Source organism: Solea solea, chromosome 11 (assembly GCF_958295425.1).
Source record: "Solea solea chromosome 11, fSolSol10.1, whole genome shotgun sequence".
Lineage (NCBI taxonomy): Eukaryota > Metazoa > Chordata > Actinopteri > Pleuronectiformes > Soleidae > Solea > Solea solea.
The window spans coordinates 24,366,551-24,391,347 of record NC_081144.1 but is presented as its reverse complement, the minus strand read 5'-3'; the positions used below and the strand labels follow the sequence as shown (position 1 = coordinate 24,391,347).

Genomic DNA, 24,797 nt, shown 5'->3' with positions numbered 1-24,797 from the left:
ACAGGTTAACTCAGATTAAATCAGGTTAAATCCGATTAAATCCAATTAAATCAGTTTAAATCAGGTTAAATCAGATTAAATTAGATTATATTAGATTAAATCAGGTTAAATCAGGTTAACTCAACACACAAACAACAGTGAAAACTGAAATAACTTAATGAAAACACAGTGAGCTCTGGGCATGTCATGAAAAGTCATACTCAAAAGGACCACAAGGTGGCTCTCTAGTACCATAACATGTGCAGCATCGAATCACATAAATTGGTTTCTCCCGTTTTAAATTTAAGAGATTAGGATTATACAGAGAAGTTTGGGTTTGTTATTTTGGCATTGTTCCACGGAGAGGGTGACGAGACTCTCGAAGAAAGAGTAATAAAAATGTCCTTGTCATCCCCAGAGCTTCCTCAGGAGACACAGTCACAGCTGACAGCTCCTGTCTCCAGCTCCTGTCTCCAGTTCCTGTCTCCAGCTCCTGTCTCCAGCTCCTGTCTCCAGCTCCCTCTGCATGCTGGAGAAGGTCACCACCATGTCCTTGGTCTCCTCCACATTTAGCTCCAGGGAAGCATCCAGGAGCCAGAGAGGACTGTGTCATCCTGCAGTCATGGGAGGACAGAAGGAACAGCAGAGGACACAGTGATGGTGGTCCAGGTGCCAGGAGCTGAGGTCCAGATGTTTGTGCACTGAATCATGATAATAATAGTGAGTGTGACATTATCAGTCAAACATGTATTTGTCTGTTTAAGTTGTGAACAGTAGTAATGTTTAATATTTGAATACATTTTTTCATACAGTGTCTGGTTATTCGTCGTTTTGCCACCAGAGGCGCTGTTTCCCCCTGTAAATGTGCGTACACATGAGTCAGAGATTACCTTTTTATAAATCAGTAAATTAGTAAACTGTTACTACAGTACACTTAGTGTGACCTTAACTTTACTTAGTGTGACCTTCACTTTACCTAGTGTGACCTTTATGACCTTGGTTGGATGAAGATCATCTGTTCTGAATCCAGCGTGGCTCTAAATCACTGATATGATTGGCTGAGTGTTGTCACATGGTCATTTACAGCTCGTGTAATTGGACTGTCTGTCTGTCCTGGACCTTCAGTACCATAAAGTCTGGAGAATTAAACACGGCCATTGTCAGTGAATTGTGATAAAAGTTGTAGGTCCAGGTAACCTAGAACACCACACACCATGCCCTTAATTATAATAAAATAATGATGACTCAGCTCAAAACTCTGAGTTGAAATCATTTTAATGAAGAAAATTTACAGACTGATCCTTTAAAATAACAAACGTCCACTGGAAATCATGAAGCAAAAATGGAAAGAAGAGCATGACATGATGTGAGGAAGCGTTTACAATTTAACAGAGAGTCTGGTTTTACTGAGTCTGGTTTAACTGTCTGGTTTACTGAGTCTGGTTTAACTGAGTCTGGTTTACTGAGTCTGGTTTAACTTAGTCTGGTTTAACTGAGTCTGGTTTTAATGAGTCTGGTTTAACTGAGTCTAGTTTTACTGAGTCTGGTTTAACTGAGTCTGGTTTAACTGAGTCCAGTTTTACTGAGGTCAGTTTTACTGAGTCTGGTTTAACTGGGTCCAGTTTTACTGAGGTCAGTTTAACTGAGTCAGGTTTAACTGAGTCCAGTTCAAATGAGTCCAGTTTAAGTTAAACTGAGTCAAGTTTAACCGAGTCTGGTTTAAATTTAACTGAGTCCAGTTTGTGTGTGGAGTGGAGTTTAAATTGAATGAGTTGATCCCAGGTTCAGCTCCACTCTGGAGGAGGTTCTCTGGGCCCACGAGGTTTCTGGATACGACAGTTAAAACCTGACACAACACACACAGATACACACGCAAACATGCACAGATACACAAGTAAATACACACACACACACAAACATGCACAGATACACAAGTAAATACACACACACACACAAACATGCACAGATACACAAGTAAATACACACACACACACACGCAAACATGCACAGATACACAAGTAAATACACACACACACACGCAAACATGCACAGATACACAAGTAAATACACAAATATAGAAATTATTACACAAGGGCTAGCCTAGCTTAGCACAAAGATTGAAAGCAGGGAGGAACTGTTTAGCCTAACTTAGCACAAACATGAGCCTTCCTTAGCATAAATATTGAAGGCAGGCCGAAACAGTTAGCCTAGCCTTGCATAAAAACTGGAAGAAGGGGAAACACTTAGCCTAGCTTAGCACAGAGACTGGTAACAATCTAGCCTAGCTCCATATGTACCAGCAACATGAACAGATGTCCTGGTAACAGATGATGTCATACATGTCCCTGAACTGATCAGAAGAGACAATAAAACTAACACCAGAGCATAGACAGACAGAATGTCCCTGTACAGGTGAGGACATACAGGACAAGTGAGGATAGGTGTACTCACCAATGCCAGCAGGTGGACAGAAAGTGGAAGAATCTGAGGCTGATGAAAATTCTTCATAGTCATCATTTGTTGGTGAAATTTGTTCATCTGGAAGAGAAGAGACAAATCACAACAGTCCAGTGTTACCATCTGCCCTCCACCTGTCTGTCTTCACCTGTCCTATCTTTACCTGGTAGTCCCTCCCCCAGCCTATGATTGTCAAAGGTGACCGCGGTCCGTTTGTCTCGCCGTTGGACACAGCTGTAGATGGGAGTGGCCGAAGCTCCAGCGGAGACATTGTCGTAGTAATGGGAGGATGGCATCGTCGGCATCGTCCTGGAAGCAGAGAGACCCGTTAATGTGTCACATTTGCATTTTCACTATGTCACAGGAAGTTAACGTGCTTACCTGTTGCATCTGGGTGGAGCTACATCACAATGGGCAGGGTTTTTCAGAGGTGGGTGGGGATGTTTGGACTTGTTGACCACAGCGTACGTGTCATTCATGTCAGTCATCTTCAATAATCTGATCACAGACACACAGGGATTAACTTTTTCACAAACCTGATTCACATTCTCACAACCTGTGGACCTTTGCCTCTGACCTGTGGACCTTTGTCTCTGACCTGTGGAACTTTGTCTCTGACCTGTGGACCTTTGCCTCTGACCTGTGGACCTTTGTCTCTGACCTGTGGACCTTTGTCTCTGACCTGTGGACCTTTGTCTCTGACCTGTGGAACTTTGTCTCTGACCTGTGGACCTTTGTTTCTGAACTGTGGACCTTTGTCTCTGACCTATGGACCTGTGGACCTTTGTCTCTGACCTGTGGAACTTTGTCTCTGACCTGTGGAACTTTGTCTTTGACCTGAGGAACTTTGTCTCTGACCTGTGGACCTTTGTCTCTGAGCTGTGGACTTTTGTCTCTGACCTGTGGACCTTTGTCTCTGAGCTGTGGACTTTTGTCTCTGACCTGTGGAACTTTGTCTCTAACTTGTGGAACTTTGTCTCTGACCTGTGGACCTGTGGACCTTTGTCTCTGACCTGTGGAACTTTGTCTCTGACCTGTGGACCTGTGGACCTTTGTCTCTGACCTGTGGAACTTTGTCTCTGACCTGTGGACCTGTGGACCTTTGTCTCTGACCTGTGGAACTTTGTCTCTGACCTATGGACATGTGGACCTTCGTCTCTGACCTGTGGACCTTTGTCTCTGACCTATGGACCTGTGGACCTTTGTCTCTGACCTGTGGACCTTTGTCTCTGACCTGTGGACCCGTGGACCTTTGTCTCTGACCTGTGGACCTTTGTCTCTGACCTGTGGAACTTTGTCTCTGACCTGTGGACCTGTGGACCTTTGTCTCTGACCTGTGGACCTGTGGACCTTTGTCTCTGACCTGTGGAACTTTGTCTCTGACCTGTGGACCTGTGGACCTTTGTCTCTGACCTGTGGACCTTTGACTCTGACCTGTGGAACGTTGTCTCTGACCTGTGGACCTGTGGACCTTTGTCTCTGACCTCTGGACCTGTGGACCTTTGTTTCTGACCTGTGGAACTTTGTCTCTGACCTGTGGACCTGTGGACCTTTGTCTCTGACCTGTGGACCTGTGGACCTTTGTCTCTGACCTGTGGAACTTTGTCTCTGACCTGTGGACCTGTAGAACTTTGTCCCTGACCTGTGGACCTGTGGACCTTTGTCTCTGACCTGTGGAACTTTGTCTCTGACCTGTGGACCTGTAGAACTTTGTCCCTGACCTGTGGACCTGTGGACCTTTGTCTCTGACCTGTGGACCTTTGTCTCTGACCTGTGGACTTTTGTCTCTGACCTGTGGAACTTGGTCTCTGACCTGTGGACCTGTGGACCTTTGTCTCTGACCTCCGGAACTTGGTCTCTGACCTGTGGACCTGTGTCTCTGACCTGTGGAACTGTGTTTCTGACATCATAACAAGCATCGCAGAATCTATAGAGTGAGATGTTTTGAATTCACTGATGCTTATTTGCATCACAGCAGGAAGTGTGACTTCAGTTGTCATGGTTACACCATCTGGTCCCAGAGCAACTCAACAGGAAGCACAAATCTGAAATCTGATTGTTTTTGATCTGTTGAACGCCTCCTCTCCTGTTTCCTTTCCTCTCCTCTCCTCTCCTCTGCACTGCATGCTGGGAGTTTGCGTGAGTGAATGCGTGAAGGTGGAAACTTTCTGTCTGTCCACACTAACACACAACCCCTCAGTTTTCAAAATAAAAGTCTCACTTTATGTTCGTCCACACTAACACACTACCCCTCAGTTTCCAAGATAAAAGTCTCACTTTCTGTTCAACCGCACTTCCGCACAACCACTTAGTTTTCAAGATAAAGGTCTCACTTTATGTTCGTCAACACTAACACATACCCCCTCAGTTTTCAAGATAAAGGTCTCACTTTATGTTCGTCAACACTAACACATACCCCCTCAGTTTTCAAGATAAAGCTCTCACTTTATGTTCGTCAACACTAACACATACCCCCTCAGTTTTCAAGATAAAGCTCTCACTTTATGTTCGTCAACACTAACACATACCCCCTCAGTTTTCAAGATAAAGCTCTCACTTTATGTTCGTCAACACTAACACATACCCCCTCAGTTTTCAAGATAAAGCTCTCACTTTATGTTCGTCAACACTAACACATACCCCCTCAGTTTTCAAGATAAATGTCTCACTTTATGTTCGTCCACACTAACACACAACCCCTCAGTTTTCAAGATAAAAGTCTCACCCTTTGTTCGTCCACACTAACACACAACCCCTCAGCAACCATAGTGACAGTGAGTGTGTCTGTGTGATCATCACATTAAAATAATAATCTCTCTGTATTAACTGTCAGGGTCTGTCAAGTTATTTTTGTTATTTCCTGTTTTATTTTGGTAGTCTGTTTTCATTCCCCACATTCTGTTTGCGTGATTTCTTTCCTTGCACTGATAAGTTACACCTGTGTGTATGTGTGTGTGTATTGTGTTTATTTGTCATCTGTTGTTTGTTTGTTGTTGTCCTGTGGCTCTAATGGTGTGTTCAGGGACCTACCTGTCAGCGCGTGTTGTCCCTCAGTTGTTCTCCTTTCGTTTGCTGTCAAATACACTGACAGCTCCTCTCTGTCAGTGTATTTGCATACAGGAAGTATCCCTCACAGCCACTTCCTCTTACTGCAACTGCTCTTCATCAACTTCTCCATAGTATGTGTGTGTGTGTGTGTGTGTGTGTGCGTCAGTGGCAGCTGGTGATAAAAAAAAAATGATGGGTGGGGGGTATTTTATTGAAAAGAGACAGCTGACGTGGATCGAAGTGTGGGCGACCGATTAAAGATCAGATGTGATGTGTGTGAGAGAGACGGAGAGAGACACACACACACACACACACACACACACACAGAGTGTTGTCTCTTGCTGTGACAGTATGGTATTGTTTCTAAACTAGTTGACGTTCACAAAAGTTTATATAAAGTCACAATATCCTCAGTCATCACGTGTCTCACCTGCTGTGGAGAAGACATGTGTCCACTGTCATAACCCTGGCTCAGAGAGCAAGACAAAGGGGGAGACCACACACTTTTAAAGTAACTTAAACAGAATTTTATTAAATATAACTCAAAACAACTTAATCAAGAAGTCTGTAATCTGTAACGTCAGTAATGTGTGCAGTGTGGTTTGTAAGTGAGGCGTGGTGATGATAAAACAAAGTAACCGTAGTAACATGTTCATATCTGGTTATCTGGGCCAGTCTACTCGGCTGTGGGCGGTCTTTGGGCACTCATTTTTGTACCCCAGAATGTTCTTATCTTTTGTATTAGAGGGGGGTCTACTGCACATGTACCGTTTATGACCAGAGTCTATGGTAAAGATGTTCCTCTCTTTTGTATTAGAGGGGGGTCTACTGCACATGTACCGTTTATGACCAGAGTCTATGGTAAAGATGTTCCTCTCTTTTGTATTAGAGGGGGGTCTACTGCACATGTACCGTTTATGACCAGAGTCTATGGTAAAGATGTTCCTCTCTTTTGTATTAGAGGGGGGTCTACTGCACATGTACCATATATGACCAGAGTCTATGGTAAAGATGTTCATCTCTTTTGTATTAGAGGGGGGGACATGACACATACCTCTTCTATACTGTTTGGTACTGTTGTTAAAAATATAAAAATGTTGATTTTATTTAATATGAATAACTAGTGAAAACCTAAGATGTCTTTTTTTTTTTAAGTCCCCGGAAGTGCCGTACATTGTTTTGACAGGAAGTCGCATCTGTCGCCGGTTTTCGGAAACAGCGTCAGAGTGAGAACTCTGTCCGTCTCATCCTGTCCTCTCTCAGTCAGCTGCTCCGTCTCCTCCGTTAGCTTAGCCTTTAGCCGTTAGCTTGCTGCTAGCAGCCATGTCGCAGGCTCTGTCAGAGGAGGAGTTTCACCGGATGCAGGTGAGAAAAACATGACGGCGGTGATGATGATGATTATGTTTCCATGTGTGTGAGCTCGCGCTCAGGTGAACGAACACCTGTCAGGGCGTTAGCTTACTAATGCTAACCGTTAGTAGGCAGCAATGAGACGCAGCTAACCGAGTTAGCTGTGGGTGGAGGGGGGGGTTCAATGCCAGTGACTGCGTTAGTTTAATGACGTCACGTAATGATGTTTCCTTTATTCGAATAGTCGAATGGTTCACTGTAGCGAACCACAGCTTAGCTTAGCGTCACTTAGCTTAGCCTCCTGTGGACAGAAAACAACAGAGACTGAGTTAGCTTCCTGCTGGTGTGTGTGTGTGTTTTATCTGTTGGTAGTCACAGGACTATTAGCTTTGAACTATAATCACGTGGTCAGAGGAGAGTAACACACACACACTCACACAACTCCTGATGTTCTGGTCTAGTCTTGATGCTCTGGTCCAGTCTCAATGGTCCAGATGTTTTGGTCCAGTCTTGATGCTCTGGTCCAGTCTTGATGCTCTGGTCCAGTCTTGATGTCCTGGTCCAGTCCTGATGTTCTACATATGTGCATTGACACACACATTGATTTGAAATCCAGGCTTTTCATCGTAATCCAAAAGAAAGAGCTGATAAATGATGACTAACATGAAATGAAGTGAGCTTTACAAACGCAGTAGCATCACCCCAGTCTTCTCTTTTTAATGCTTGGAGCCACAGACGATGTCTATTTGTTTTTGAAAGGGATGAGATCCTGTAAGGATTCTGAAGAACTTGACACCATTGGTGGTTCCATTTTCACAGCTAACTACGCTACAAGTATGACTGTTGTACAAGTGAATGGTACGAGTGTGTTTGCTGACCCCAAACTGCACACACATATTTATGTGACGTAGCTCTCGAAAGGGTCTATAAACACAAGAATATTAATATAACTGTGTGTGTGTGTGTGTGTGTCTTTGTGTGTGTGTGTGTGACTGCAGGCTCAGCTGTTGGAGCTCAGGACTCTGAACTATCAACTGTCTGATGATCTGAGGAAGAACTCCACAGGTAAACTCATGAGCTCCTTTTACTCATTAAATTTAAATTAACCCTGACGTTTGTTGTTATTGAGTGAACGTGTGAGTGAATGACAAAACTGTAGTGTAAAGCAGTGAATGGCAGAAAAAACCTTGCAGTATTATCAGACTCAGGTCCTGTTGTTGTCGGATGTCAGATTATTTTTTCTCTCCCGCTGATGATTTCATCACAGGAAGAGAAAAAGAAAAATAGAGAAGTTTTCATTCAAACTTGAAACTACATCACGTGGAAATGTAATCATTGTGTTTTCCAGAACTTCACTCTGTCCGTCAGAAAAATGTGGTTCTGGAAAGAGATTTGACGAAAGCACAGAAGGTAACACACACACACACACACACACACACCTGATTCATGACTCTGTGACAGGGTTACACTGATATTCATCACTTCATTTGTTTTCATATTTCATTTCAGGCTTTGAATAAGAGCAAGAAAGCTCAGGTGAGTCTTTGTCCTCTGGTTGCCGTGGTTACCTCGGGTTCACTAGTTGGTTGTTTTAATGTTTTATTCACTTTGGTGTGAACATGCAAGGGTGTGATCGCTCTCTCTCACGCCCTCTGGTGGTGGTGGTGGTGTGTTACTGCAGGAGGTGGAGGCTCTGCTGAGTGAGAACGAGATGCTTCAGGGAAAACTTCACAGTCAGGAGGAAGATTTCCGACTTCAGAACAGCACGCTGATGACAGAGTTATCAAAGGTAACATTTCACTGATTCACATGATTTATGATTTATCAGAAGCTACTGACTGAACTCACAGTGTGAGGGAAACTTAACCTTTGACCTGATGACCCTTTGTTTTCTTCAGTTGTGTACGCAGATCGAACAGCTGGAGCAGGAGAACCAGGGTCTAAAGGAAGGAGGAGGAGCCTCTGCACCCACTGACCCGCCCACCACCACCTCTTGTCCTGCTGATGGAGAGCTGCTCCGCCTTCAAGCTGAAAATTCCGCCCTCCAGAAGAAAATGAAAGGTGTGTGTCTTTGTAGATACTGTCACCTGTACTGCAGCCGGCCACCAGGGGGCAGAGCTGATCCAGTCATTTAATAAGATGTGGACATGCTGAAGTCTTTCTGAGGTGTGATTCCTCTTCAGCCCTCCAGGAGTGCTATGACAAAGAGCTGCACAGACAGTTGGTTGCCCATAGCAACCAGAGTGCTACTGTGGACACTGACAGGTCAGACAGCAGCAATGGAGGAGTCTCTGATGTCACAGGGAGAGGGGAGGAGCCAGTGGCAGAGGCAACAGTGGAACAGGTTTGTGTTTTCTCTTATTTTACAACCTTGAAAATCCATGTTTTCATAAAACTTCACTTTTCCAGGATTTGTCACATTTCTACTCTGTGATGATTGTAAACGTAAGCTTCAGTTTTAATGTGATGATGTTGTGTGTCTGACAGACGGACGCTCAGCTGGAACACACACAGAAACAGCTCCACGGTGAGTTCCTTCATTTTTACACAGAACTGTCCTTTAAAAGAATAAAAATAAGTCACACGTTCTGGGATTCTGTTTGTCGGAAATCAAAGACGTCGGCACGATAAAATAATCATCGTTTCTGTTAAACAAACAATCTGATGGTGCGTTCACACACACGTTTTTGTTGAATCACGTCATGAACTAATGCTAAGCTAACTACTCTCCTGTGTCTAATGCTAAGCCAACTACTCTCCTGGATCCAATGCTGAGCTAACTACAGTTCTGTGGCTAATGCTAATCTAACTACTCTCCTAGTTCTAATGCTAAGCTAACATCTTTCCTGGGTCTAATGCTGAGCTAAATACAGTTCTGGGTCTAATGCTAAGCTAACTATTCTCCTGGGTCTAATGCTAAGCTAACTACTCTTCTGGGTCTAATACTAAGCTAACTACTGCTCTAATGCTAAGCTAACTACTCTTCTGGGTCTAATGGTAAGCCAACTACTCCCCTGGGTCTAATTCTAAGCTAACTACTGTCATGGGTCTAATACTAAGCTAACCAGTCTCCTGGGTCTAATGCTAAGCTAACTACTCTCCTGGGTCTAATGCTAAGCTAACTACTCTTCTGGGTCTAATGCTAAGCTAACTACTCTTCTGGGTCTAATGCTAAGCTAACTACTCTCCTGGGTCTAATGCTAAGATAGTTATGTGACAGATACTTCTCCCTCTCTCTCAAGTTTCGTTGTCATAGCGAGATTTCATGTTCATATATATATATATATATATATATATATATACATATAAAACAAGATTTCACATATATATATATATATATATATGTATACCTGATATATACCTGAAGCAGGTAACGCTCTTCAGGTACGCTCATGAGGAACGTTTAAGGACACACCAACATCTAATGTTCGTTCACTGTTTCACAAGATTTCATATATATATATATGTGTCCTTGAACGTTCCTCATGAGCGTTATCTGCTTCAGGCTGCACAAACACAGTGTGTAATATATGCTCATTTGAAGTTTATGGTGATTCTGCGTAGAGCAGCGAGCGAGTTCAGGACAGACACACACTACCAACTGAAAACAAACAAACAAACAAACACAAAACGACGGGTGAGCCGATACCATACTCAGTTTCTTTTTCATACTGATCAGAATCACTGGATTGGAAACAGAAAAATATTAGATCCAATACCATAAAAAACAGCATTTTAGCCGAGTCATGTCGTGATCAGTGACCATCAGCTCTGCCGTCCATGTGTCCCCCTGTCTGTCCCTCAGGATATAAAGACATAAAAAAAGCGATTTTACAAGATAGTGTTTTTGTGACATTAATATTTATAAGAAGCACAAAAATACAAACATTGACGTTCAATATAAATTAGGACTAATCCAATCCATAAATCTTGTTGTTGAGCACATGTTTGTGTACAGAGTATTGTAGATGATGTATTGGTGGTATATGTGTATGTTAATTCTGCGTCACATTTAAATCAAGTTACACAATGAAAATTAAACTGATATCAAATGTAAGTATTTTTTATCATTGTTTGAGACACAGAGGCGTGTCTTGATCGTCCACCTTAGCAAAACAGACTGTGACATAGAAAAACAGGTGTAAACACAAGGGTAACCATGGTAACAGTGACACGTTTCAGTTTTTAAAGATAGTGTGCACTCTGTCGAACACAGTATGTGTATATTTATAGTTCCAGCCTGAGAAACTTTTGTCGAGTCGAAAACCAGAGTGCATGTATATATATATACATATTTATGTATGTATGTGTGTGTGTGTATATATATATCCGCTCCATTCCTCTCCCCCTCCCTCCACTAGTTCTCTGACAATATCAACATGGCAGCGTGCGCGGTAAACAGCGAGAGTGCCTTCACAGGAAGAGACGTCCGACACAAGGATCAAGCCGAACACTGCCCAACTGTAAATCAGTTAAAAACACTGTAACACAAGTGGTGCGAACACACGTTTGCTGACTTTATCCGGCACATTAGCTTCATATATAAAATCCTCTGAGGCTGGAAGTTTGTGTAAAACACTGTGCTCCACTGTGCAGCCACCAACAGCACACTTGTCCCTCCGCGTTGACATAATACCGCTCTTCCTCCCTTGCCTGCACTCTCGCAGGGAGGTAAGGTGAAGCTCTCGAAGTAAACTTACTGGTGAAATGCGCATGCTGCCATCATAAGCGCAGGGAATTCAACATCGCGTGTTTAATCGCCTATACTTACACTAAGGGGGACTACGAAAAAAGGACTGAGTATTCTTCTTCCACACTTTGGCGACTGGTAGGGCCTCCAGAGTCCCAAATATAAGTATTGAAATGGTTAAAAAGTTGATTTTGCATAATATGTCCCCTTTAATCTCGACCTTTGAATGTGGACAAACGACAATAAAACAACAAAGTTTAAAGATCTCAGATAAACGTACTGTCAGTGAACGCACCCAAACTCACTGAAAATCAGGCCACGCCCCCTCCCCCCCCACAGAAAGCCTTTCAGACATGAGGTAGTGTGTGTCTGGCCTAACAGACTGCCCTGCTGTGTGCGGCGCCCCCTTTAGGCCTGTCAGAGAAGAGCGTAGAGAAGATTGTAGGTAAGCAGGCAGCACTAGGCTGGTCGGCTGCTCTGTGTCCAATAACTCACTGCTTTGGACCAGAACTGGAGATGAACCTGAACATGGAGCAGGAGGAGAAGAGGCTGCTGAGGGAGCAGGTGTGCCACCTGGAGGTAAACACAGACACACACACATACACACACACATGCACTGTGACAGTAGCAGTTTTTACATCATAACAATAATAATAACTTTAATAAATAATATAATAAAAAATAAAATTCACTGGACTGGCATACACGACATGTAAGGACAATGTGTGTGTACGTGTAAGGACGATGTGTAAGGATAGCGTGTGTGGACGTGTAAGGACAACGTGTGTGGACATGTAAAGACAATGTGTGTGGATGGACGTACTGTATCATCTAATAAAGTGGTTCTAACAGTGTGTTTGTCTGCAGGTGTCCAAACAAGCTGAAATCACCAAACTGCAAGAGGAGATGACAAAGGTATCTGTGATCAATATCACTGATCAGTCATTGATTGATTTTTGTAATGAAACAAATACAGGATAGAATGTTGAATTCCCTGTCTGTTTGTCTTGCAGCTCAGTGATAAGCTGAAGAAGAAGCAGGACAGGTGAGACATCATATTGTCCTCCAGTGTAACTGATCAGTGACTGGTCAATATCAGCTGATGTATGTTCTATGTTTGTTACAGTTTCCAACGTCTTCAGACAGAAAAGGAGGTTCTGTACAACGACAGCAGGTCAGAGACGACACTCTACTGCAGGGATATTCAACTCAAATTCTAAAAGGTCCAGTTAGAGAACATTTCCTCAAGCAAAGGTCCGGAACGTCATAATGTCTAACTTGCGTGATGATTTAGTAGTGGGATATATACTGAAGTAGCCTAGTAGTTACATCAACGTCTGCATGTAATCAACAACTGACTGTCAGATCAAATGTAGAAGAACAATTCAAAAACATTTTTATACAGTTCTACAGATATCTAATACTGAAGATATGTATTATTTTCTTCGCTCTTTATTTGTTTTTAATTTATTAGTTTCTTTAGTTTATTTTCTGTGACCTCAGTTCAGACTTGAGTGGGTATGTTTGGTCAAAGACTTTGTGCTTTGTCTCAGTTTCACATTGTCTTGTGTGCCACGGTCTCTGAGCATATGAGACAGACTGGTTTTGTGCTTCCAGAGGGAAGAATGAACATGAATGAGTCTGTCCATTCAGGGGTGAAAGTTTTCCCTGTCCACTCTTCTCGTCTTAGAAAGTGCCATGTTTGGTTATTTTTCTCTGGCTCACTCGTCTCTCCGTCTGTCTCTCGCTTCGCGTGGGATGGCTTAACTCGAATGCAATTGGTCATTGGATTTCCTGATTTGCTAAACCAGTACCGTAAAGTCTAGTGAAGCTGCGCCGGTCAAAATGGAAGCGCCCCGTCAAAATTTAAAATACTTAAATAAGTTATTGACTGTCGTTCCAGGTCCATGTAGGACGGCGTCTGGGTCCGGACGCGGTCCGCCTGTTAGTGACCTCTGCTGTAACATTGACACTCTGCTTCTCCACAGAACAAAGATTGATGAGATCAATCAGAAGAAAGAGGAGGAGCTTAAGATGTTGAATGTTCGCCTTCAAAAGCTACAGTCTGATCTCATGGCAGCCAATCAGGTCAGAGCTCAGTGACACACCCCCTTCTGACATGAAATCTGCTGATTGTGACATAGTGATCGTTGATTTATTGATTTGTGAAAGTGTGAAGATTTCTTCTGGTTTTAACCCTCATGAAGTTCAGAGAAGCTAAGCTTACGTTGGCTCAGCTTGTCACTTTGGTTCTTGTGTGTGAGTGCCCTCTAGTGGCAGAACATGTCACAAACATGTCAGTTTGTTTTTAGACGACAGCAGAACTGAGAGAACGTCTGCAGAGCAAAGACAAAGAGCATGAGCTGACTGTCCACACGCTAAGAGAGCAGGTAACACACGCACACACACACACACACACACACACACACACACACACACACACACACACACGCTGCTGTCCGTCTACTGGGGCGGGGCTCTTGATGGTATTTTGATGGTGATTTGGTGTCATGACGTTGACAAGAGAGAAAACGAGTAAACAGAGACAAACATATTTACCTGTGTCAGGACGGACAAAAGAATAAATATTATAAAGAACAACGCTGTTTTCAGAACGGCACATCACATGTCTCTCTTTCTATCTGTCTGTCTCTCCGCCTGTCTGTCTCCTCTCACAGCATTGTGGACACATATAAACTTTGTCCTGTCTCTAATGTTGGTAGGACAATCTAGACATGTCCCCACTGTCCACACACACACACACTGATATTATGTTTCCAGAATCTAAATCTTCTTCTTTTCTTCCTCTCTTTCTTTTCATTTGTTGGGTTTTTATTAATTCTGTTTCTTTATTTTCCTACATTTTGTTTTTGTCTTTTATTTTTTTTATTTTTTTTTACATTTTACGTCTATTCGTGTGTGTCTCTTTCCGTTTCCTGCTGTGCTCCTGGCTCTGCTGCCCCCTGCCTGTGGTCGACTGGTACTGCAGGTAGCCAGTCAGAGTGCAGTCAGTCAGGAGCAGGTGGAGAACATCCTGCAAGAGAATGATGCTTTGAGGACCAACCTAGCGGCTCTAGAACAGGTAACATGTGCTGTAAACGCATGGATGTAACGGATAGAACCGGGGGAACGTTACATAGAACGTTACATAGAACGTGACGTTGTCTCAAGTCTGAGAGAATAATAAAGTTTGAAGAACATCATGTAGAACTCAAACAAATCCTGGAACAAGTTTCTGAGAGATGGACTATCAGAAACCTGAGCAAAACGAGTCTCTGAGCAGATGAAGAAGATGAAGATGCAAATGTCATCTCCACACTGACACTTGTGAATGACACTTCACACCTGCTGTCTTCTCCTGTCTCACACCTGTCTTCTCGTGTCTGATGTTCAGATCCAGACGGTGAAAACACAGGAGATGAATCTGCTGCGTGAACAGCAGGAGGCGCTGACGACTGAGCTTCAGCAGGTACGAGCTGAGCAGGAGAAACTGTTTGCTCAGAGAGACGACCTGGACTCACAGCTGCAGGTGAGACGCGCACACACACACACACACACACACACGCACACACACACACACACACACACACACAGAGGCACCAGAGCGTCTTTATTGTCGTTGATTAAATTGTGTGTCTCTGATTAAAAGAACTGAATACACACACACTCACACTCAAATATATCCATCCATCGTCGACCACTTCATCCACCAAATGAGGGTCGCAGGGTTGCTGGTGCCAATCCCAGCGGGCACAGGGTGAAAGGTCACTTCATACCTTAGCCGATTAGTCCGAGCCCAAGAGGAAAGGAATCGGTGCCAAAACGGCACCGGTTCAATCCCAGGCCAAGGGCACAAGTTCACTGTGTGCAAAAAATATGTCCACAAGGGGGCGCAGTGGGTGAGGTTTTACTGAGGGTGAAAATCTTTTATTTATTTACATTATAAAAGGATTATTGACTTTTTTATTTGACTTTAAGAACGTCTTCCTTGCAACTTATTTTTAACAACGGTGCATTTGTGATGAGAAACTCTCCTTTATCTTTGATTAAACTTTACTGATATGTATACATATATATTAGGGCTGGGTGATTTTATCGATTCTGCGATATATATATCGATATTTTGTTTCCACAGAAAGTATACATTTTTCAAGTCCCATTCAAATCCTCCGTGTTCCGCCTGGCACTCTGCTCGCTGCCCATTTCCCCGTTCGCTTTTGCAGGAAGAGCGATTAGGTCCGCCAGCCGCTAGTGTCGCTGTAGAGCATTTCTAGCAAGTTACCCGTCTAGATACTCCCTTTACACAGACGTAGACGTGTTCATCTTCCTGTTTACCCGAGGAGATTCCAGATAATGGCGGGTAGTATTATAAATCCAGCACCATTATATTTAAAAGCAGATGTGTGGGAGCATTTCGGTTTTAAAAAAAAGGAGAGCAAGGACTTGAATAAAAGTCTTTTTCATTTAAAAAAACTTGTTCATTTTAATACTGCACTTTATTTACTTTAAGTGCAGTATTTATTTACTTATTTACTCCCACCCGGCCAAAAAGGGCTGGGGTACCCCTGAGCAAGGTACCCAACCCCCAATGCTCCCCGGGCGCTACTCAGTGTGGCAGCCCACTGCTCCTAATTCTAGGATGGGTCAAATGCAGAGTAATACTTTCCCTAAGGGGATTAATAAAATTTAATTCTTAATTCTTACTCATGTCCTGTGGTTTACAAGTTTTTTGGACCTGGAAAAATTGTGTGTGTGTGTGTGTGCGTGTACGTGTGTGTGTGTCTCAGGAGTCGAACTTTGCCAACAGGAAGTTGTTGGAACAGTTAACAGAAGAAGGACAAGAGAAGGAGAGACTACTGAGAGAGTTAGAGGAGGCCAAGAAGGTACACACACACACACACAAGCAGTTTTTGTACATCTCAAAAACACAAATGTGATCTTTCTTACTGTGTGTATCATGGTTGTGTGTGTGTGTATAGACAGCGGAGAAGAGGAAGACCATGTTAGATGACCTGGCCATGCAGCTGAATCAGGAGAAGTCTGACCACAAGGAGGCGCTGTCTGACCTTAAACTGCAACATGAGAAGGAGGTGAGACTGAGATGTGAGGAGCCTCCACATAGAGCTCCTCCTCTTTCTCTTCTTCACTCTGTCCGAGGCTCAGGGAGTAAAATGTTTACTGTTGTGTTTTTTTCATTCTCACTCTCTGAATATCAGAGACAGTTTAAATCTGATTGTTTTACCAGATTGAAAAAATCACAAATCCGTGCCAGCAATTCTTCTCCCGTTCCAGCACAAGGACATACAGTAGCTGTTCAGCATTAAGAATGTTGAAAAGTCTTCTGCAGGAGAAGATGTTGGTCTTCCCTTGTTCCTGCAGGAGAGAGTGAAGGGAGCTCTAGGGAGGTCTCACTTCCTCCAGCTGCAAGACGCAAGCTCCTTCTTCAGTCTGGAGATGTCTGTGGCACAGAGGGAGCAGATGATATGAGGAACCAGGAGAGACGAGGAACCATAAGAGATGAGGAGAGACGAGGAACCTGGAGAGACGAGGAGAGACGAGGAACCATGAGAGAAGAGGAGAGAAGAGGAACCAGGAGAGACGAGGAACCATGAGAGAAGAGGAGAGACGAGGAACCAGGAGACAAGAGGAACCAGGAGAGATGAGGAGAGGCGAGGAACCACGAGACAAGAGGAACCAGGACAGATGAGGAGAGACGAGGAACCAGGAGAGACGAGGAGAGACGAGGAACCAGGAGAGACGAGGAGAGACGAGGAACCATGAGAGAAGAGGAGAGACGAGGAACCAGGAGAGATTAGGAGAGACGAGGAACCAGGAGAGATGAGGAGAGACGAGGAACCAAGAGAGATGAGGAGAGACGAGGAACCGAGAGAGATGAGGAGAGACGAGGAACCAGGAGAGATGAGGAACCAGGAGAGAAGAGGAACCATACATACATGGACTCTCTGTGACAGAGCAGTGCAGTTTGGACTCTGGAAGAGCTTTCTGTCAATCAGATGACTTTGGAACAGGCACCAGGGACTTCTGTCTCTTCACTATCAGGCCTGATTTACATCAGGTTTTGTCAGAGACAGTCTCCTCTTGTCTCTTGTCAGTGGCTCTGCTTTGCTCTGACTACACAGTTCTCTCCAGAGCCTTATCAAACAGACTGAAGGTTGTCTTGGATCAGATCAGACGTCTTATTGTGTAAAGTGTTAACAATCACAGAAACGGAGACAGAAGTCAGGAAGTTATCATGATGAGAAAAGACCAAACAACCTCCAAAGAACCTCTCTTCTCTGGGACCTTATTTTACAAAAATAATGTTTCATTTTTACCCAGAATGTTGTTTTCTGGGAGAGCATTTCACAAACCTCTCCTCTCTTCTCCTCCTCTCCTTCTCAGGTTCTCGGGGTGAGGGCTCGGTATGAGAAGGAGCTGCGAGGACTCCATGAAGAGAAGAATCGCTCCGAGGAGGAGATCAGACAGCAGCTGAGAGACGAGAAGGTAGGGATGGAGGAGGAGTGGGGGAGGAGGACACAAGTCATGTGATTATATTATATGTGTGTCTGTCCGTCCGTCTGTCCAGGCTCGTTCCAAAGAGCTGGAGTGTCTCCAGCCGAGGGTGGAGGAGTTACAGGCTCAGCTTCAGTCCATGGAGGGAACCAGAGGATGGTTTGAGAGGAGACTGAAGGAGGCAGAGGTCAGCACACACACACACTCAGACTTCATCATGACTATAGAGACGACATCTTCATCATCTTGTGTGTGTGTGTGTGTGTGTGTGTGTGTGTGTGAGAGCAGGAGCACATGGAGAAGAAGTCACTGGAACATCAGGAGGAGATCAAAGAGCTACAGAGAGAACACACACTACAGCTGGAGGTGTGTACACACACACACACACATTTTAATTTCACTGGTTGTGTCACTTCCTGAGTTCAGGTTCAGTGATGGAGGGACTGGACCACAGTGGTCACTGACAGTCCACAGTTCAATCCACAAGTGTCCGTATGTGTGTGTGTGGTCACTTTGTAAACCAAAGTCCATAGAGAAAATCAGTGATTTTAGCTTGCGGGGACACAGGAGCTGCTGGTCTACTGCTGCCTCGTGTGGTCGCTTTGTGTCACTGAGGTAAATCTCAATGAAGATTTTAAAAGTGACTAAATAAGACATTTGAACTTAGTGATGGAGGCAGCAGTGGATCAACAACTCCTGTGTGCTGTGATGTTAAAATCACTGGTTTTCTCTATGGGGTTTGGTGTGGGAGAGTGAGTGGTTTACAAACTTCAGTTTCCTGTTGGAAAAGTCTGTCTCACAGTGAGATAAAGACATGGACATGTTAAACTGACTTATGTAACACACTAAATGCCTCATACGACCACACTTTGTCCTGTGTGTGTGTGTAGTTGTATTAATTAGCAGCAGAGGATTAGAGGAGAATTAACTGCAGATGTTTAATGAATTAATCCTCTGGTGGGATAGATTAAAAGTGAAGGAGTGTAGTCTGCTTACACACACACACACACACACAGACACACACATTACCCTGGTGTCTCCGTCCCTCAGGAAAAACAATGTCAGATGGAGATAGTCAAGCAGCAGCTGGTGGAGCTGGAGAAACAGAGGGATGAAGACGGTGACATCATCAGCAAACTCAGACAGGTAATGGCCAGACACACACACAATGAAGTTACCTGTGAGTTAGGCTCCGCTGAAACTCTGTTTCCATGTGTCTCTGCAGGAGATCAAAGACACACTGGATGGACAGAGGATTCTGGAGAAGAAGGGGAGCGCAGCGGTGAGACAGACACACAAAGACGAACTAGATTTAAAAAAACAATTATGAAGGTTGCGAAAAGTTAAAAGTCATCAAGTCTCTGTAATTCTCAGTCTCTGACTGTCTGTCTGTCTCAGTTGAAGGATCTGAAGCGTCAGCTACAGCTTGAGAGGAAACGAGCAGACAAACTTCAGGAAAGACTGCAGGAGATTCTGACCAACAGTAAAACCAGAACAGGTAACTGTGATGTCTCTGTGATGTCACTTATCTCACTTTGATGTCTCTGTGATGTCACTGTGGTCTCACTTTGATGTTGCTGTGATGTCGTTTCGATGTCACTGCGATGTTACTGTGATTTCACTCTGATGTCACTGTGACTTTGCTGTGAAGTCTCTGTGATGTCACTTTGATATTACTGTGATGTCACAGTGATATTATTGTGATGTTGCTGTGATGTTACTGTGATGTTCCTTTGATGTCGTTTTGATGTCACTGATTTCACTGTGATGTCACTGATGTTTCTGTGATGTTACTGTGATGTTGTTTTGATATTGTGATTTCACTGTGATGTCACTTTGATGTTGCTGTGATGTCACTGTGAAGTTACTGTGATGTCTCGGTGATGTTACTGTGATGTTTTGATTTCACTGTGATGTCTCTGTGATGTTATTGGATCTCACTTTGATGTTGCTGTGATGTCACTGTGATGTTTCTGTGAAGTTACTGTGATGTTGTTTTGATATTGTGATTTCACTGTGATCTCACTTTGATGTTGCTGTGATGTCACTGTGATCTCACTGTGATGTTACTGTGATGTCGCTGTGATGTCACGATAGTGACTCTGTGATGCCCAAAGCCATGGACTCATGGACATCTGGGTGAATTGTTGTTATGTTAAGGTTAGTCATTAACTGGTTATGGTTAAGGTTAGTGATATCACTTTTAGTGCGTGCGTGCGTGCGTGCGTGCGTGCGTGCGTGCGTGCGTGCGTGCGTGCGTGCGTGCGTGCGTGTGTGAGTGAGACTGCATCAGGAGGTTCTGAGGTTCTGGCTCAGTCCAGAACCTTTTGCTCAATATTTAATGTAGCTGTGATTCACAAAGCTGAGGTGGACACACTGGCGTCTTCACACACACACACACACACACACATCTATTATCTATGAGCAGTGATGAATGTTTAAAGGACTCTTCTGCACAAAACTGAGAATCAGACATTTTAAAGTAGATACTTATTTGTGCCAGCACCTGTCTTAAAGGGACAGTCCACAGTCATAAAGTGTTCGTCCACTGTCTTAAAGGGTCAGTCCACTGTCTTAAAGGGACAGTCCACTGTCATAAAGTGTTCGTCCACTGTCTTAAAGCGTCAGTGCAGTATCTTTTAAAGTGATGAGAAGGGACAGGGATTTGCAGTTTTAGATGTGTTGGTTTTGTGACGTGGGACACGTGTCTCAATGTGTGTGTGTTAAGTTTGTCCTCACGTCGTCCTCTTCTGGATCTTTATCTAAGGTCTGGAGGAACTCGTCCTCTCGGAGATCAGCAGTCCCAGTCGGACTCAGCAGACTGGAGATTCGTCCTCCGTCTCCTCCTTCTCCTACAGAGACATGATGAAGGAAGTTCAGCCGACCAATCAGAACAAGGTGGGCGGAGACAGTTTGACCGTGTTTGAATGTTGTCTTCGGTCTAAAGTAAAACCTTTCCTTCGCGACACGTGTCACATGACTCGTCCCTGCTGTTGTGCTTGTGTAGTGAGGACTGAAATGTCCCATCATCCTCTCTTTGTCTCTGTGTCAGATAATAGAAGAGACTTTGAAGTATTTCTGTGTCACCATGGCAACGTGTTTCTATTGATAGAAACACCTTAAACAGAGGAGCTTACACACACACAGACCAACATTTAAAAATGCGTCTTCTATCAGAAGACAAGATTATTTTCTTCGTCCATCATCACGTCACAAGATGTTGATCAGTGTTTGTCAAATCTGGAAATGATGATGTTCTCTAATGTCCAGTTCTTTTATGATGACTGTCTCTGTCTCTCTGTGTGTCTCTGTCTCTCTGACTCTCTGTCTCTCTTTGTGTCTCTGTCTCTGTGTGTCTCTCTGTGTCTCTGTCTCTCTCTCTGTCTATCTCTGTCTCTGTGTGTGTCTCTGTCTATCTCTGTGTGTCTCTCTCTGTGTCTCTCTTTCAGTCTGGAGGAGGAAGTCCTCAGTCTCAGCGTCCTGCTGAGTTGTCAGATGATGAGGTTGGAGAGCTGTTCCAGCGTCTTGCTGAGGTTCAGCAGGAGAAGTGGATGCTGGAGGAGAAGGTGAGGACTCTTCTGTTACCATGACGACCATCAGTCACACGGTCATTCTTCAGTCACGGCCATATTTTTAAAAAAAATTTCGACTTCCTCAGGTGAAACACCTGGAGGTCAGCTGTTCGTCCATGGCTGAGGACATCTGCAGGAAGAGCGCCATCATCGAGACGTATGTGATGGACAGTCGCAGAGGTGGGACACGCACGCACACAGACACAGACACACACACACACACACACACACACATCTCCTTGTCTCCTCATGTCCCTGTCTCCTTGTCCCCTCAGACGTGTCCAGTGGGGCAGTCAGTGGTCATGGCGGGTCCCAGGGCGACAGAGGTCTGAGTTCGGTCCTCAGGGACTTGGTGAAACCAGGGGACGAGAACCTGAGAGAAATGAACAAGAAGCTGCAGAACATGTTAGAGGAGCAGCTGACCAAGAACATGCACCTGCAAAAGGTAACGCCCCCTACTGACAGGTTACACTAACATCACATGACCAAGAACATGCACCTGCAGAAGGTAACGCCCCCTACTGACAGGTTACACTAACATCTCATGACCAATAACATGCACCTGCAGAAGTTAACGCCCCCTACTGACAGATTACACTAACATCACATGACCAATAACATGCACCTGCAGAAGTTAACGCCCCCTACTGACAGATTACAATAACATCACATGACCAAGAACATGCACCTGCAGAAGGTAACGCCCCCTACTGACAGGTTACACTAACATCACATGACCAATAACATGCACCTGCAGAAGTTAACGCCCCCTACTGACAGATTACACTAACATCACATGACCAAGAACATGCACCTGCAGAAGGTAACGCCCCCTACTGACAGGTTACACTAACATCACATGACCAAGAACATGCACCTGCAAAAGGTAACGCCCCCTACTGACAGGTTACATTAACATCAGATGACCAATAATATGCACCTGCAGAAGGTCTTAATGTGACTGACGATCAATAACAGTGATTGTGTCCTTGTGTCTTTAGGACCTGGAGGTTTTGTCCCAGGAGTTAGTCCGTCTCACTAAAGACTCCAGTGCAGTGGGTTCGGGATGAGACTATGACCTGATCCACTCCATTCCCTCAGCTGGTCTCACACTCACACCTGGAACACTTTCTGGGCTTGGACTAATACTTGGACATTCCAGTCTGCCTGCTGGGCTGGGACTAAGTGCAGGAATGTGTCCATTTGTAATTAGGGGAATGGAAACATTGTTAATGTTGCTTTTGAATGTACTGTAATTAACACTTATGAGTCCTGGCTACGACCTGGAAGCCACATTGTAACTGACTGTAAAGTTTGTTTCTGCTGTGCGTGCGTGCGTGCGTGCGTATGCATGCACATCTGTGTGTGTGTGTGTGTGTGCGCACGTGCGCGTGTGCCAGGTCACATCTGGGTTTGGTCCTGGAACAGCTCAGTTTGTTCATTTGCTGTAAGTGTGTTTGGATCTGTCTATTTCCTGGTCTGTATGAAACTGAAGCTACAGCTGTAGTTTTTTCGTGGAGCGACTAAAGGTGCAATGACGACTAATGTAATACGAGTAAACGTGATTTTATGACAAATCTTCCGGGGCTAATGCTACGCTAACAACTCACCCGTGGCTAATGCTAAGCTAACAAATCCCCCGTGGCTAATGCTAAGCTAACAAATCACCCGGGGCTAATGCTAAACTCACAACTCTCCCGGGGCTAATGCTAAGCTAACAACTCTCCTTGGGCTAATGCTAAGCTAACAACTCTCCCGTGGCTAATGCTAAGCTAACAACTGTCCGGTCATGTTCTATCTGTGTTTTGATGTTGAAAAAATTGATGGATTTTCATCAGGCGCCTCAAAATGTTTCGTCTCGAGTTTATTAGTCTCTAATCAAAGTTGGTGACGCACCTTTATTTAGTCCTCATGATGACAGCTCTGAGATCATCACAATGACATCATAACTGAGGAACTTCGTCAGAATAAGTGGATAAACTTTTAATTTCAAAGAATTTGATCATATTTGTTGTTTTTAAAAAAAGATAAATAATATTTTTTTCATCATTTCATCTTTTCTCTTGAATTGCAGCTTGTGTCATGTGATTCACGTTAAACTCCGATGTGTGTGAAGTGTTTCGTCTTTATTTGCACTGGTAAAAACAAACCAAACAAACTCACTTATGTCTTATATTTTTATTTCAACATTGTTTCTCTTTATTAGAATTTTAGAATTCAGTTTTTTTTGTTTTTCTAAAATATTTGCACCCTGACCTCTGACCTCTGACCACTTCCTGGACGTCTCTTTGTCTTCACTGTTCTGACTCAGGAGGATCTGTCTTTGTCCTGGACCACGACTCATGTTGCTTTGTTGTGTGTGTGTGTGTGTGTGTGTGCGCGCGCGTGTGTGCGTGTGTGTGTGTGTGAGTGAAGAATCTGCTGATTATTTATGATTATGATGACGACTCTTATTCAAACTATGATAAAATATAAAATATGATCTGAGACGTGTTTGTTTTTTGTTTGAATAATTCAATGTTTCATCTCATTAAACCTTTAATTATAAATATGAACACATGAACGCCGTCACTGGGACAAATGTTTAATTCTACTGTCTCTGTCCTGGACCGTGATGTCACATGACGTCTCCAAACATCAGAGGTTTGTTTGTTTCAATAAAGTTTGTTTTTGGTGACAACACTTTTTTTTCCTTTGTTCTTCCCACAATCCTCTCTGTTTCTTCTGCTGATGGAGGTCGAGTTTAGGTTCATCAGCCGGGAGACACCGCCGTGCTCGATGCTAATTAACTGTCCGATATTTCCTGTCCCACAGAGGACGACAGATTAAAGAGGTGAGTGTCCTCTGGACGAGTTTTACCTTAACGAGGCACAGTCTGATTACCTGAGGGTTAATTAAGAAAAACCCTTAAATTGTTTTTTTAAAACATGGTTTTAATGAAAGACGTTTCAGAGGGAAACTCGCCGTCTGACTCTGTCCTCATCTGTCTCTGTCCACAGAACTTCAGAGTTCTTCACAGTTCTTCAGTTCTCCACCATTCTTCAGTTCTTCACTGTTCTCCAGAGAAACAGAGACGCCTACACCTCCGTCATCACCTCTTCCCTCATTCGTTCCCTCGTTCCTCCTCTTTCGTCCGTCTCATTGTTGACCTCTCTTCACCTCTGTCATTCATCATCCTCTTCCTCCTG

The 24,797-nt window shown here is 43.9% G+C and overlaps 2 protein-coding genes across 4 annotated transcripts; one reads left to right on the top strand and one right to left on the bottom strand.

Moving 5' to 3' along the window:
- Positions 1 to 1,236: 1,236 nt before the first annotated feature.
- Positions 1,237 to 5,529, bottom strand: ptpn18 (protein tyrosine phosphatase non-receptor type 18). Its single transcript, XM_058643466.1, has 5 exons — positions 5,467 to 5,529; positions 2,818 to 2,934; positions 2,600 to 2,745; positions 2,431 to 2,517; positions 1,237 to 1,825 (listed from the first exon to the last, which is right to left on the bottom strand). Exons 2-5 carry the CDS (start codon positions 2,922 to 2,924, stop codon positions 1,764 to 1,766), a joined length of 402 nt encoding a protein of 133 aa, XP_058499449.1. The 5' UTR covers positions 2,925 to 2,934; positions 5,467 to 5,529; the 3' UTR covers positions 1,237 to 1,763.
- Positions 5,530 to 6,710: 1,181 nt separating this feature from the next.
- On the top strand, positions 6,711 to 24,091 carry gripap1 (GRIP1 associated protein 1). Of its 3 annotated transcripts, none has more exons than XM_058643150.1 (29): positions 6,711 to 6,849; positions 7,833 to 7,899; positions 8,183 to 8,244; positions 8,344 to 8,370; positions 8,516 to 8,623; positions 8,733 to 8,895; positions 9,018 to 9,178; positions 9,322 to 9,361; positions 12,033 to 12,103; positions 12,392 to 12,439; positions 12,538 to 12,569; positions 12,651 to 12,698; positions 13,513 to 13,612; positions 13,837 to 13,914; positions 14,514 to 14,606; positions 14,919 to 15,053; positions 16,312 to 16,407; positions 16,504 to 16,614; positions 17,927 to 18,028; positions 18,111 to 18,224; positions 18,326 to 18,403; positions 19,088 to 19,183; positions 19,263 to 19,319; positions 19,436 to 19,535; positions 20,805 to 20,935; positions 21,487 to 21,603; positions 21,696 to 21,789; positions 21,885 to 22,054; positions 22,611 to 24,091. In XM_058643150.1, exons 1-29 carry the CDS (start codon positions 6,808 to 6,810, stop codon positions 22,677 to 22,679), a joined length of 2,610 nt encoding a protein of 869 aa, XP_058499133.1. In that variant the 5' UTR covers positions 6,711 to 6,807; the 3' UTR covers positions 22,680 to 24,091. The 3 variants fall into 3 exon arrangements, with proteins under 3 accessions (XP_058499133.1, XP_058499131.1, XP_058499132.1); XM_058643148.1 differs by having other exon boundaries at positions 11,937 to 12,103; XM_058643149.1 differs by lacking the exon at positions 14,514 to 14,606 and having other exon boundaries at positions 11,937 to 12,103.
- Positions 24,092 to 24,797: the final 706 nt, after the last annotated feature.